The sequence below is a fragment of the Bemisia tabaci genome, chromosome 5 (genome assembly GCF_918797505.1).
Source record: "Bemisia tabaci chromosome 5, PGI_BMITA_v3".
Lineage (NCBI taxonomy): Eukaryota > Metazoa > Arthropoda > Insecta > Hemiptera > Aleyrodidae > Bemisia > Bemisia tabaci.
Window position 1 is genome coordinate 27,948,266 of NC_092797.1, and position 16,345 is coordinate 27,964,610.

At 35.3% G+C, this 16,345-nt stretch overlaps 1 protein-coding gene across 1 annotated transcript in view; it reads left to right on the forward strand.

Annotated features, from left to right (window-relative positions):
* LOC109037429 (uncharacterized) overlaps positions 1–13,621 on the forward strand; it is a 163,897-nt gene extending 150,276 nt beyond the window's left edge. The window contains exons 7-8 of the mRNA XM_019052092.2: positions 54–6,307; positions 13,029–13,621. Coding sequence (XP_018907637.1) covers positions 54–179 — 126 coding nt within the window. The 3' untranslated portion in view covers positions 180–6,307; positions 13,029–13,621. The remainder of the gene's footprint in view (positions 1–53; positions 6,308–13,028) is intronic.
* The last annotated feature ends 2,724 nt before the right edge of the window (positions 13,622–16,345 follow it).

Genomic DNA, 16,345 nt, shown 5'->3' on the forward strand with positions numbered 1-16,345 from the left:
ATATTCAGCATGACTTTTCTACAATTTATCAATGTAATTTCTCTTTTTTTCAGTCTGAGTACGTGAGCTCGAAAATGTACCCAATCTTCCCGCGTTACACGATTTTAAAAGACTTAATCAAAGCCATCATGCACCATCCCGACTACATGGAGGTTTGTCATGAGGTAGCGCCCGTCTAGCTGAGGAGGAGGGCGTCATGTATGACGTGACCTTCAAGCGAGAGTACATAATTTATTTGTCGCAAATAAATTCGCTCATCTTCTGTTTACCAGCGTGCATTTCAGTTACGCCTGTGCCAAATCATTTGGCCAGGAACGTGGTCTCCGGGTCCATGTACACACTGCCAGTGGCGATTCTTGAAAGTTGGCAACACTGTTTTTCCTCCATTTAAATGTATGTAAAACAATCGATTCTTGGTGATGCCTGCCTCACCTAAAATCGATTTTTTAAATCGATTTAAATGGAGGAAAAACTGTCTTGCCAACTTGCAAAATCGCCACTGTACACTGCCCGATTTGAATCAATGAGAATGGAATACCGCGCACTCGTACGCTGAGGTGCAGCAGCCATTTTTAATGGGTCTGTTTCGCATTAGAAATACACTGCCGTGCTAAGGAAGAACGCCGTATGAGTCCTCAGGCGTTGCCGAATTTCTCCTCACAAAGCACGAATTTTTAGGGACATTTGCAAATATTTTTCCTCCGATTTTTCAGAGGATTTTATTCGCGATTTAATCTAAAATATCTGAGAACTTTAAGGAATGATTCTTATAAATTTCTTCGGAAGTACAATTGTTATCACGAGAAATCTGGCAACCTTAGAATGTTCATACTGTGGTCCTCCTTAGCACGCCAGTAAGGTTGGTTGAATGTCCTTTTTCCTGCTATAAAATTGCACATAACTCACTTTGAGCACATTAGAGGTATCTAAAATTCAGTCTCTTGATGAGTTTTTCGTACCTCTGAAGATTTCATTTTTACCATGGATATCGGCGGCCAAGAAAAAAAAATTCCTAACTTAAAGAGGAAATTTTGCAAATTCTACTCAAACCGTGCGTCAATGAGTGGGTTTTAGACATTTTTTATGTGCTCAACGTTATTTCTGTGCAATTTTACCTGTTAATACAGGTTTATTCAGTTGACTGTATCTCTATTGTGTTGCAAACCTATTTCGTCACAATTCCTCTAGACATTACTTATTATTGAAATCACACGTGAGAATGAAGTATAAATGAATGATGAAATAACGGAGAAATTCACGAACCTTGAGAAAATTTTTTCATCGATCTCTAGCCATGAAAAGATGATTCGATCAGTAGGAGCAGGAAATATTTTCTCAAAGGTGGCACTAGAGGAACTCAAGTAACGCTCGCTGTACCTAGGCCTTAAGGCGGAAGTTCACTGGCATTATAGACTAGCAGGAAAATGAAATATGGTATTACGAGAACGTAATTATTGCCTCATAGCGTTCACTCAAAGTTAATTTGGCTAGACGTCTTTGTATTGTACAGTTCATAAATAGTAAAGAGGTCGCGGGTATAACTCCAATAATCGGTCTGTTTCACATACAACAGGCACAAACAATTGAGTAGAATTTGTACTAGCAATGCGATCACGTTGACAGTAATAATGCACTCTCTGAAAAACACAATTTGATGATCTGCGTGTTATAACTTCTCTATTCCAAAGGTAAATTGTGATGGTCGAATTATATTTAAATTGTAGAAATAAGGTATTCGGTTAAGCTATTGCTCATTGCGTGTTTCTTCTAGTCTATTTTGTCGCAACATTTTCATTCCATTCTCATTAAGTTTTGTTTATTATAAGTATAATCGCACAATTGACCAATATAATAATTATCACTGACAAACTAAATCAAGATTCTGATTATATGCTTTCATTAATGTCAGACAGTGTGTGAGTAGTAAAATAACATCCGATTGCACGAGTTTGAATTTATGATTTATTTTTCATTTTGTCGTTTTTGTAGAACAATCGGGTAGACAGGTCTTAGAAAATCTAGATGGCAATCAAATCAAAGCTCTAAATTGTCCATGGTTTGATGCTGTTTCTATCATAATACTAAGGACGGATCCTTCTCATCGCCCTAATTGATAAGAAAAATCACCTTTTGCGGAATTTTGCGCATTTTCTTTTCGATTTTTCCCTTAGATTTTTTAGTAGATTAACGAACCAATGCAAAAATTGGACACATATACTTTTAATGACTGAAATTCCCATCCTCAAGGAAGGAGCAACTCAGATTAGAGGCAGACGCATGATGGTGGATCTTGCCCTGAACCTTTACCCTTCTTTAAGGGGAGGATGGTGTGTGTTAGCATTGCCTTTGGTGCGATTGCGGTGCTGCCGTCATAAAACCTCTAGGTTTCTTTTCTCTGTGCTTTTTCACAGAATATCGTCACCAGGTAACTCATTAAAGTGACAGAGTATGCCTGCCAAGCCTAGTATTTTACTGTGAAATTGAATCCTTCTCTTTTTAAATAAAGTTTAGCTTTCAAACTCCTTAAACCAACAAATTGTATTCAACAAATGAATTTCATGACCCATCACATTGACGGGCACAAAAATTCTGATGTCTTACTACATTCTTTGCATTCTTTCGCATTTAAATCCTATTTCTTGCTGAGCATATGTTTAAGAAGCATCAATTGAGAAGAGAAACTTTGCAGCAGCAATGAACAAAGACGTAAAATAAAATTTATAGCAATGACAACGATCAGTTCCTCAACATTTTTCTCATAGTGTCGGGTAAAAATTACTCTGTGTCATCGGCTTGTACTTATGCATAGAGTTGCATTTACTAAAGTGTTGAATGGCGTGAATGATGGATTTTCGATACTTCCCCCATTCGAAGCTTTGGTAAAAATCGATTATTAAGGCGTTCGCTGCGAACGCTCTGTTTATCGATGATTTTCCATGGGTTTAAATGGCAGATCAATTGATATATCGCAAAGCTCACTACGCCAATGAAGTTGAATCATGAGATCCGTGGACGGAAGGAAGGGGGACTTATTTGCGTATTTTACACGTTTCTGTAACAAAATAAGGGGCGATTGGCGAATAGCCACAAAAAAATATCAGGAGTTATATTTAAGGTAGGAAAAAAAATTCAAGTGACATTTTGTTCAAGATCCCTAGTTTTGAGAGCTGAAAATTCACTAATATTGGGAGAAAACTGTAATATCTAAAAAGGCGTGGCAGTTTATGAGGATCAAAAAGGATGCAGCTCGGTCATCTGATGGGTAATTTCGAGCGTGAAATTTACTTTTGATATTTAAAAAGAGGAAATTCTATTGAGTAGAAATCATCGAAGGAGTGTTAAACCTTAAAACTACTTTTGGTTGCTCAATAGGCATAACGCACTTCTGAAACTCTGTTTATTAAATTTTTTGCCAGTAACTTGCGTAAAATAACTTTCGTCTTATTCGGTCCCCTAAATGTATATCATAACTTTTAAAGAGCCACTCAACATTATTTCTAGAACCGTTCAGATTAATTTTGCCGCAAAGTTAGAAAAATGATATTTGATCTAATTTTGAGAGACCATTGCTTCCAATGGCCACTTCTCTGAAAGGAATGTTACTATACTAAAATTCCTATTTTGTCCTAAATTAATTTAACTCCCAAAATCTACCCACTTAATCTTTAAATAAAACATATTCTTTATACTCTGCAGGGCTCAATCGTCGGATTGTCTTTTTTATATCACTAAATTCCCCTTTTTTAAAAACTCCCTTATTAAAATTTTGGGCCCACCGTTTTCAGGCGAATCATTTAAATATTAACCTTACTTGTATTTTACTATGTCGTATTTAACTTATTGTGTGCCGTAATATGATCTGACGCAAATTTTTGTCTCTTTTGATTATTTAGCATCAAATTTAAATTGGAAGTGCCAAGATGTTCTTACTGTTGCATTTTTTGCTTTTTGTAAATAGATGCCACTAATCCAAACATTATTTTTATCGTCATTATGATTATCATTGAAAACTAAGTATCAGTATAATTTTGTTAACGTATAGATATCCTATCAATTTAAGTAAAAATAATCTACTGACGATGCGAAAACTGTGCTTGAAATTCTACTGTTTTTGGTTTGGCTCGTTTTTGAGTTTTTGTTTTTTTGTTTCTTAAATTTTGAAGTTGATCTGGATCTAATCTTATCAATTAAGAAGCTCCAGGGTAATATATCTTGTAATCATAACATTGACGAGAATTGAATTTGAGACCCCCGAACAATTGTCGGTTTAAATATGCTTACATAAAAAAATCAAACCGATTAATTTATTACTCATCACCCATAAGATGATACTGTATGAACAATAGAGATTATCCTTCACATTAATTCTTTTTAGAGTCTCTCTATCATTTTCTTTGAAAAACTCGATTTCATCGAAAAATACGAATAAATTCTGTAAATTTGAATAGCTTACTTTTAAAATTGCATTGTCACGATCAGGAATTTTTTTAAGATAAATGTTAATCAGCATTTTCTGGTGACTGCATTGGGGGGGGGGGGGGGGGTTGTAGGACTTGAAAAGTAAACTTCCTTCTCGGTGATAAAACGACGAAACAGAAAAGAAAAACCGTCCAAGGTCTAAAATGAAACACTAATGTGTAGAGAGCCTGATGCAGGCTTTAGACCATGAGAGATTAATATGCTCAATATATCTTCATCTCTAAAAGAGAACCGTTGAATAACTTCATACGGGAATAAATTCAGACAAAACTGCACAAAGATGGTGAGAGTTGCATGTGTCCTTATACACAGGAAGGATTGTAGCCTAGGCAAGAAACAAAAACTGTCATCAAAGACATTTCCACGGCATTTGTTCTTTTTTATCACCATCAATACCTTGTATAAACGAAGAAAAACTACTTTTAATTACCAAATCACTCTATGTTTTGTTACCAAACATTGTTATCATTTTGATTAAATATCCTATAATTTAACTGTTTGTAAAGTAATAAGAATATTTTGATGTCGTATAAGTTACCACATTTTTGCTTGTTTTAAACTTCGTCTGCATTTGATGTCAACCGTGATGAAACACAACCAAGAAAATTTGTGGAAATTCTATATTATATATTTTGTTAAACGTTTCAGTTGTTACAAATTATAATAATAATAATTATGAAAACTACTTACTTCTTCTTTGTTTCGTCCTTTCTTCTCTTATTAAAAGAATTAAAATAGCTGTTTGATAGTATAAAATTGAAACTCCGATCCTCTAAGATTATTTGGTATTTGAAATGACCTTTAAATAAACAAGAAGCTTTTTACGCAGGTATTTGGAAGCGCTCAGTGGTCAGCGTTTTATTGATCTGAAATTCGTATTTTTCTCCCCTTATATTTTGACTTTAAAGAAAAAGATACTATCTCACACAGAAAAGAAAATTTCACAAAAGTTCACAAAAAATTCAGGTACTTCCATCACATAGTTATTTTCTTTTATATGCTGAAAGAAATGCATTGAATTGCGTACATAAGAAACAAAAATCATGAATGCGCCCTTCTCAAAGAAGATTAAAAGTGAAAAATATAACTCACGAGAAGCAATGAAGTTTAGCACATTAATTTAAACGCTTTCGCTGTCTGAGGAGGGGCTGAGAGGGAAGGAGGGAAGAGGGGGGGTAAAGAAAGATTTCTGTCATGCTTTGCGGACGTCAAATTTTTGAATTATTAAATCGCCGATTCATTTTTTTCATGTGGTTGTAATTTTAATGTTGTGTGAAACATCATTTCGACCTTTGAACGGGTTTACGCCACACTAACCCGCCGAAATCAACACGGCTGGGATCCCTCGGTCAGTCATCTCATTTACGTCGGCCACCAGACCGCAGGAGATCAACGAACAACGACATGCCAGTTATTTATTAACTGTTTTGGCAAAGTTTCTGACCCAGAAACCTTCTCACACGTAGCATTGATGGCTGTTAATCCGACCCGCTTACTGCGACAGACGATGGCGGGAAAATACGCGAGACTCGAGTTAACGACCTGATGAATCCAAAAGTTTTGAATATAAATACATTTGAAGAGGAGAGATTAAATCAGTAAGTGGTCACCTCTAAGATGAGTTTTAAATCAGTATTGTTTGCGGTTTGCGTCGTTTTGTGTCTCGCCGGGTTTAACTCGGTGAATGCGTGGTGCAAATGGACGGATTGTCACACTCACGGGGCTCATAATGATTGCTGGAAGATCCATCCCACAGCCACGGTAGCTAGCTGGAAGCACTGTTGGGGAGGATTCGGAAAAACAGAGAATTGCTGCACACCGACTTAAGGTGAGTTCGTAAGTCAACTTTCGTTTTCATCACGATGCAATACATGTTTTTCGAATGATTGCATTTTTTGTGTCAGAGCGGCGTTCGATATATCGCATCAATTCGTTCCATAATTTCAGCTACTTTTCATTTATTTCGAATCTTGAGATCGCGCCTCTGTTGTCATGAGACTGAAGAATTTATGTACCAAATTTGACAAGGAAATTCAACGTAATGAAGGCAGGGTTTTTTCAGAGGAAATATATAGCATTCGAGTGCAGTTTTGATATCAGTATCGAATGCGATATTTTTCCTCTAAAAAAACCCTGTGTTTAATACGTTGAATTTCTTTGTCAAATTTGATACACGAATTCTTTAGTCTCATGACAACGGAGGTGCGATCTCAAAATTCGAAAAAATGAAAAGTAGTTGAAATTATGGAACGAATAGATGCGACATATCGCACGTCGCTCTGAGACGAAAAATGGCAACCTTAACGTGATACCGTGAGGATTTTTGGTTTCCTTTATCGATACTAGTAATAAACAATAAAAGTACAAAATTGAAGGCAAAAAAAAAAAAAAAAAAAAAAAAAAATTGCTTAGCGGTGACCACTTTATTCACACAAAAAAGTGTCATCAGAACAAGAAAGGATCCATTAAATGATTTCATCTATTACTGCCTTTAAGATGTGATGATTCCTATAAAAAAAATAAAATAAAAAAAAAAAATGAACACAAACATTTTGGCAGGACGATACACGGAATCTTGATCAGAGACAAAGTAATGATGGCAAGACAAGGCCCTATCGGCAGGGCTTGTGTTTGTGTGTTAGTTTTATCAACAACACAAGCTTTTGGGATTGTGAACCACACGGGCTAACTTAGATCAAGGCTACCACCAAAAGAATATACTTTTAAATATAGAAATATACTTAAAAAAAAAAAAAAAAAAAAAAAAAACTTCACTTCACTTCACTTACTTCACTTTTGCAAATCTATATTACTGAAAGTGCATATCCAATCCATGAAACATTAAAATTTTTGAATTTTACATTTTTTAAAACTATTTTAAACATGATTAAAATATCCAGCACATCAAAAACTTAATATTGAAATTAATTTACCAGGAAACTTTGACAGTTTTAAAGACTCGTGTCACGTTTATTTTAGTGGCGAGGCGTGAACGATCGATTATTATTATCGATACTTCCCCATTAGAAGCTGTGGTAAAGAATCGATTATCAAGGCGTTCGTTGCGAGCACCCTGTTTATCGATCCTTTTCCATAGGTTTAAATGGCAGATCAATCGATACATCGCAAAGCACGCCACGCCACTGGTTCATTCCTTCATCATCAATATTCAAAGCACTGCATGAACTCGATGCAATTTGGCATATGATGCGCGGCGCGACGGGCGACCTTCTTCCGAGAACGATGCTCTGTGCGATCGGTGTAATTTCCCATCCGCTCCACGCAGAGGAAGCCTTGCCCGGGAAAATACACAAGCAGCAAAAATACCCTTAAGAATATCAATGTTACGATTAATATAAATGCAAGTGCACGGGGACCTGCTTGGTCAGTAACCAAGTGAAGACACCACTAAAATGGGTTTCAAATCAGTGTTTATCGTTCTCTGCATTGTCGTGTGCCTTGTCGGGCTGCATTCGGTCGACGCATGGTGCAAATGGACCGATTGTCACACACACGGCGCTCATAATGACTGCCACAAAGTTCACCGCACAGCCACCGTCGCCAGTTGGAAACATTGTTGGGGTATTTTCGGCAAAAAAGAAAATTGCTGCACACCGACATAGCCTTAAATTGTGAGTCATTTTTGTTTGTTTTTTATTTGACATGCCCGCAGTAATTAACCATGATAAATATTCACAACAGACATAAATCGTAAGGAGTTGCGACGGCGTAAGTCGGCAATCACATAACTCGGTTTGCGACGTCACAGCTTCCTGTCATACTTTCTTTTTTAAACGGAAAACTACTCAATAGCAATTCTTTAAAACTGCCGTGATTTTTCTTCTCTGTGTGAAGGAAATTCTGCATAAACTTCAAGGAATGATGTCAATTTGTTCTCCTTAAAAAAATAACATAGAGGCGGAGATTTTCAGACACCGCAAACGAGTTATATGATTGCCGACTTACACCGTCGATAACCTCACCTACTTTCAATTAAAATTAATTAACGCTCTTTTTAGATACATACAACTGGAAAAAAAATTAAAAATTTATAAATATAATGTTTAAATATTGGTAAATTTAAAATTATTCGAAAAGATTAAATAAAAATAAAATAATAAAAATGAGAATTTGATAGAAATTTCTTCACAACCTAAAATTTTCCCCAAAAACGACCATGTTTATATTGTATGCATACTTACAATTTGAAAGTATTTGTTAGATTAAAACAAACCTTAATGTTACCATAGGGTATCTTAACTTGGATCTCATCTTTTCGCCGTATGTTCTTATTCAAACATTGCGATGTCTGGTTCAATCAGGTAATCCTGAATTGCTATGGTCCAAACATAGGGGTATGTGACGGTAAAAACTAGTAGCATGAGTAAATCAGGCTAAAATGGAAAGAATAACAAAACAAAACAAACACACCCAACACACGAAAAATGCAGAGTGTTTTTGAGCTACCGCGAGCTCTTTTCCAGTCTCTGGCAGTAATTTGCAATAACAAATTTATTGTTTTTGCAGCTAAAAATAAACTTGTGATTGCTCGAAAAGCCCTGCCTTTTTTATTTTTTTATTTATTTTTTTTTTTTTGGGGGGGGGAGGTACAAAATTATATTTTTTTTCGCCCTCTTTACTAATACTTTTAGTTTTTCCATCTCATGTTGTTAGATAAAGCTCCAATTAAGATTTGTTACCACTTGAAAATCTTAATATTTAATTTGAAAAATAGAATGAAATTGTGAATCAACCACTGTACTAATTGCGAGGGGCGTTGGTTCATTTGAAAGGTGTTGTTCTCAATGCTTCGGGAAAACTATAAATTATTTTCTGGGGTTCGTCCCCGATTTTTAAATCCCTAAAAACTCATAAATTGGACGAGGGGAAGTGGGGGTTTTTTGTTTTTTTTTTTTTTCGGAAAAGTTTTGTTGCTACGCATCTTACTTTACTGTTTGCTGTCTTTTTATCAGCTGTTTTCATTCAACAATCATCATTAAGTGAGGTTACTTCCAACACTCAACTGCCATCAACTTACATTTTTCTTTTCCCGCGTTTTTTTTTACGGTTTTTCATGATTGGTTCCATCTTTTTCCTATTGCCAATTTTTCCTCATTAAGTCAATAACCTCCAAGTTTTTTTTCTCATTTCCGATCAGAACTTTTCACGCTGTTTCTTTTCAATGTGTATAAATATGTTTATTATTAATTTCCATTTTCATTTCATCCTTTTTCTTCTGATTTATTTTTTTTAATTTAAAAATTGAACTTTTCAGTTATGATTTTGTTAAAATAACAATAATTTTTACTAATTTTAATTTTAAATTTAACAGTTGTTATGAGTGAAATTTTCAAGGCCAAACTTCAGAATCCGACTCCTGCCGTGAAGAAGGCAGTTTGACCAACCTTCACATGACAAAATTACACTAAATCCTATTATCCTAAACCTAAATAATCCTATATAATCCTTATAATCCTAAACCTAACCAAACCTAACCTAACCTAACCTAACCTTACCTGACCTAACCTAACCTAACCTAACCATTTTAGTGCAATTCGTATTCAGTTGGTAGACCTGGGAAGTGTTCTCAGCTGAGAGGTTAGTTTCGCGATTGAAACTCGGGAGGAGTCGGATTCTGAAGTTCTGCCAAGAAGCTCTGCCGAGGCGGTCGTCCTCCAAAACGTGGTCGCGTTTTCCAGAATTCTTCGCATGTTCGTTTAGTGAAGCAAGAACTTAACTCTGTTATTAGTATAGAAAATCAAAGTTTCATTTCTTCATTTCGGAAGTATAAAATTGATGATCAGAACTTTGATGAAAATTTTGTTACCAAATTTTCAGTCGGTTTAATGAATATAATTTGTCATCATTGTGATGCTCGCCATTTTCAGGGTGAAATGTCCAATGGTCATTTTAATAACTGCTGCCAAAATGGCTTAATTTCTTTACCGAGTATTCGGACAAATACCGATTTGAAATCATTATTTTTATATTCTCCAAATTTCATAAAGCATATCAGAAATTATAATAGTGTTGTTGCTTTTGCCTCTTTCTCTGCAAATCGAATTGATATTCCGGGTGATGGACCTTATTGCTTTAATGTTCAAGGATCCATATATAGGTAAGTTTATTTAATATTTACCGTTACGTAACGTACTTTTTTCAGTTTCTCAGTCCGTCCCTCCCTCCTTCCCACCCCTTAACGCATCCGGAATGCAGCTGCATTCCGGATGCGAAAATTAAATGAAATTAATTAAGTTTAAACGATTGGATATGAAAGCTTAGAATACTGATAAAAATGTTACATGACAAAAAAAAAAAAAAAACATTATTAAATCATATTTTAACATTTTCCAGATTGACATAATCCTGTGGAACGAAGCTACCAATGAAATTGAACACGAAGACTTGGGAAAAACCATTTTTATCAAACAAGTTAAGCTAGGAACATACATGGGTAATAAACAACTGACTTATATGTGGAATAGTAAGATAACGAAACAAGAAAAAGATAACATACCAGCAAATAATCAGCAAATACGGAAACCAGAAAGCAGACTGAACATGGAAAAAACGAAGAAGAAAAAGCGGAAAAATTATATGAAGTTAAAACAGGAGCAGAAAAAGAAGAAGAACCAGAAGGAACAGCTACTGAAGAAGAAAAAGAAGAAGCAAAAAAAGAAAAGACAAAAGGAAGAAATAAGAAGAGCAAAGTTGTAGGAAATATAGGAAGAAAAGCAGGACAGAAATGGCAAAAGAAGAATCAACAATTTAATAGAAAAAAAAGCAAAGTATTTAAAAAATAAAAAAAGATCTTCTTTAAAATTAGTTTGAAAACAAATGTAAAACCTAAAAAATAATTTTGTATGAAGATTAAAACAAAATTTTAGTTTAAAGTTTACTAAATAAAATTACAATTTTTGAGAACATTTGTTATATTTATTCTCTCAAAAAAATAATTAGACCCGATTCAAAGACAAAACAGAAAATTAAATGAAAATAAATAAATAAAAAAAAAACATGTGAAAGTGAAAAGTGTACAGGAAAAATAAGGGGCTGCGAAGCAGCCCCATAAGCCCCTAGTATATTTTAAAAAAGTTTTTTCTGATTCTATTTATGAACGCATTTTGCGATGCATTTGAAAAAAAATGTAATTGTCTATCTGAAACTGAATGATAACAATATGCAGTCATTGAACTCGTAAGATCGGGAGTCTGGCGCCGCGCTTTCGAAGCATGCTTGGTCGCACGGCATGCGGCATCGATGGCGAGACGTGAGTTGATGTTGCGTAATATTGCAAAAGTAAAACCAGTTCTGACGGTCAATGTCAGCGTCTGACCTGGTTACCAAGTAGAATGAATAAATGGTTGATTTTTTAATACGTAGAATTGAGCATGAAAACTGCTCATTATACTATCGTACAATCGTGCAACGACCGAACTTTACTGTTCCTTTGACTTAACGTCGCACGACAATGCATTTAACTTTCTCTCTCGTCCGTTTCAGCTTAAAGTGTGCATTTTGACTAAATTTTGCAAAAAGGGACAATTATTCTACCCTAGCTTATTTTAGAAACAACATAAAATCCGTTACTTTCCATGCGAAGATAGGCACTTTAACCTATGAGTGGGAAATGGTAGTTCTTTGTTACAAAATATAATCAATGGAGATGTTACATGTGTGAGGAATTTGCGATCTGACTACTGAATCATTAGTCAGATCGCAAATTTCTCCTTAAGAATCAGTGATTCTTAAATGAAAGTTCGCGAGAAACACGATGGTGCCTCTGGTTTTCTCTGAAATCAACTCCCAAGCTCAAAAAAAGCTCTCGAGTTGAGGCCAAAATGGAGGGGATATCCCACGCTATCCTGAGAATCCACCTCTACATCAAGACAAACTCTCCATGCAAAGATAGGGAGCAAATACATTGACAGGGCTGCCACTTTATTTGGGGACTCTAAAACTTAAAACGAGGCAACCCTGGTAATGTATTTGCTCCCTATCTTTGCATGAAGAGTTTGTCTTGATGTAGACGTGGACTCTAAGGATAGCGTGGGATATCCCCTCCATTTTGGCCTCAACTTGAAAGCTTTTTTTGAGCTTGAAAGTTAATTTCAGAGAAAACCAGAGGCATCATCGTGTTTCTAGCGAACTTTTACACAAGAATCGATGGTCGAATCGCAAATTCCTCACACATGCAACATCTCCATTGATGACATCATTTCCAAATCTTTAAATATTGATGTCCACAGTACAAAACCACGTAACTCCATTAATAAATGACTAAAAATTTAGCAAAATTATGGGCATGAAATTCGATACCACCCAAAGTATGTAATCCAGGTGATTTACTGACTATTGCATTACTCGAGGAACCTCGCAATGTTCCTAATCTACGGTAATTGCATTAAGTGAGAACGTCAGATAAAAACAAACCGACGGCACTAAATGCCGCCTCTCATGTTAATTTTCTTTGCACTGCAGAAAATCTATTTGTGATGAGATTTTAAAATGCAAAAATTTTGAATTTTTTATAAAATTTCTGTTTACAGATATATCTGATGGTGTTGAAGGACACATGCTGAGCTCACTTCACCATGTCGAAATAGACTCCGAATGTCAATATCAAGGATTTGCGGCTAACAAGATACTTGCGCTAAGATGCTTTTTCAGTGCAGTTCCCACATAAATTGTGCTTTATCTGAATTCTACTACAGCCTTTTTTCATGTTTATTATTTATCTTGGAATCTTTGATGAATAAGGATCCCGTACTCTGAATCCCACCGAGACCTGATTTTATTAACGAATATTTTTCCTAAATTATTGATAACGTCCAAGATAAAGTTTCCAAAAAACTTAAAGAAAACCCAAAGAAATTATTTATATTCTTCTCTTTCTATATGTACATAATATGATTCAATACTATATGTTCTGCGCAGCTTAGCTAGCCAAAGTTGGCAATTAATGTATGAATAAACAAGATGTAATTTTGAAGATAATTGTAATGGGAATATCATGTAAATTTGAAGATAATAGTAATTTAACGAAGAAATCTCCCACGGATGTGAATAAGCACACAACCTATCCCCCTCTGTAAAAATCCTACCCACGATGTAAATAAAGTATCCATTCTATTCTATTCTATTCTATTCTACTCTATATTTTTCTCTCAAAGAGTAGGATTTTTTGTTTATTTTAGGGTTCTTCCCTAATTCTTAAATGTCTAAAGTTCTCAAAAGAGATCTAATGCCCAACAATGATATCTATCGTTTTATTTTCAAAGTACGGCCCTTGAAAGAGTAAGGGTCTATAAAAATGTCTCTGAGTTTCAATAAAATGCAGTCTAATTACTAGTCAGGAAATGAACTCTCCGAGTTTTTCTGCAAAATGCCAGCAAACGCACATGTAGAATTATTCCATGCTACAGAAAATTTTTCTTTCTTTCTTTTCTTTTACTCAGACAAAAAAGGTTAGAAAATTTTCAGGAAAAAAATTCAACATTTAGTAGAGTAATAAAGATAAATAAAAAAAGAAAGAGAGAATGAAAAAAATGGAGAAAATCCTGCCAAATGTTTACGAAATATTTCTGGAAAAGTGGAAGTTTTAAGTTAAATGTCTCCTTGAAAGAAGAGAATGCAACAATGTAATCTAAGTTGCTAAAATTGAAAAGAAGGTTGGTTCAAATATCCCTTTCTTATAGGTCTATTATAGGTCTATATAAATTGAATCAGTGAGAACGAAAACACACCAACTCGGTAACTCTAAAATGCTCAATTTTCATTTGAGACAGTCAATTTACATGAAGTTCATTGAAGTTAGCGCATCTGTTCCAACCTGGACCTTTAAATTGTCATTAAGTACTTGCCTTTTGTCACCAAAAATCTTTTTCTTAGACTATATTCTTCACGCACTATGCAGTTTTGTGTGTGTCTTCATTATTTTCATTTTTTCGAGTTGACGTGTTTTCGCTCTTACTGATTCAATTTGGGAGATATAGAGTTCCATCAATAAATGTTGATAAGTTACAAAATTCTGTGATCTTACCAGGAATGCAAGGTTTTAATTTTTGTAGGTTTTTCTAAATGAATGGGGGAAAAAAGAAGAAGAAAAATATGAAAGATTTAGATCGAAGCTTTTAGCACAGGTTGTAACACATACCAATAAAAACCATTCAATGAAAATCAGCGTCAAATACTCAAACAGCAAAGTTCCTTTCTGTCACTTTTAATTCTGACATCCTACGTTCAGGAGTGAATATTTTACATTTTTAGTTGAGTTCACTTGTCACACCCAAAACAATGAAATGCTCCTACCAAATGGTATTAAGGAATGAAAACTCGACAGATTCGCTTTTATTGTAACTGAATAAATTCCAAAATACTTAAATATCTTATGCCAAATACATTCTGTGATTTTCCTCGGCCCAGACCTACAGGGAGAAGTAAGAAATACAAAGCGCCTTCATTTCAAGGGGTATGTAATATCCAGGGTAAGATCTCCTGCGTGGAAAGCCAGACTCCGTTACTCCGACATTTCACTCGCCCATAACGTGGTACCAAATTTATATTTCGTATGCCATAGCTGGAGAAGTGGAGAAAGAACGTTCAATGCCCACAGAATAACATAATAAAATTTAATCAAAATTCGTGCAAATTTTTTTCACAGCGTTTCACGGCTCAACTATTCTCGTAATCGTGAAATCACCCGTAAACCCAGGAACTAACAGTAAAAAAGGAAAGAGAAAACGCCTTCAATTTGCTTTCACGCAATCCTGCATTGCGTGAAAGCAGCGATACTTGACGAGTGAACTGAAGCCACTTTAGGAGTTAAGGGATCGTTTTGTGTTGTTAAATTTAATAGATCTACACTGTGAGATCGTGGATGGCGTTGGTATTTTCTGAAAACATTGGTAATCATTTTCTGGAAGATTTAAAGCAAATATCTGATGAAAAACGAAGTGATACCCCCCCTCCCCCCCAAAAAAAAAGGTACCCAGATTTATAATGCCCCGTCCATCATATTTTACGCGAAACTTCTATAAGGAATCATATAGTGGACAACATTTCGCAATCGGGAACTAAAATTTCTGGCTCATCCGTAAAAACCCTTGGGTGCATAAGGAAATTAATGGTACATACGTTGTTTCTAAACGAAACCAGACTTTGTAGTTCTGAATTGCAAAATGTAGTCCAAATGCGGTCCATTGTCCGATTGTAGTCCAAATGTAGTCCAATTTCGTACTCAATTTAGTGATCTATTAAACATTTTAATTATCCAGCGTTCGTCAGAGTATACAAGCATCCAAGGAAATCGCGACTGACTGGTGGATCGAAGTCACGTGAATCAGTTGGCGCGCGACTCAAATTTTTTTACGAGTGGAAAAAAAGGTGGGGAAAGAGAGAGGATAAGATATGATGGGATTCCCCACCAGCCACCGGGCCCGAGCGGCCGCTCGAATGAACGCAAAAACTTTCGGAAGCGGGGAAGTATGCGAGACACTTCCCACGTTGTTGAGATGAACTTACAATTAGTTTTTCAAATGTTGCAAATAGTGTTTAATCTTCTCTTGTGAATGCCATGAGGAAAACGTAACAAAAATATTGGCGATACGTTGGCCTGCATCATCGGAAGACAGTGTTGCCGCATGATGGTCGCCAAATATTACGAAGCGAATGGTTCAGTTCATTTCTCTTGAGACACTGTAATGTTTCGGAATCAGATCAGAATTTTTTCTTTGACTCCCCGGTCATGATGATTTTTATTTAATGTATTGTTTTCATATCCTTTTTTTTGTAGGTTTTGCAGATTGAGTATTGCTTAGTGGTTATTGATTGAAACAAAGCTTTTAATTTTTTTCATTTAGAATTG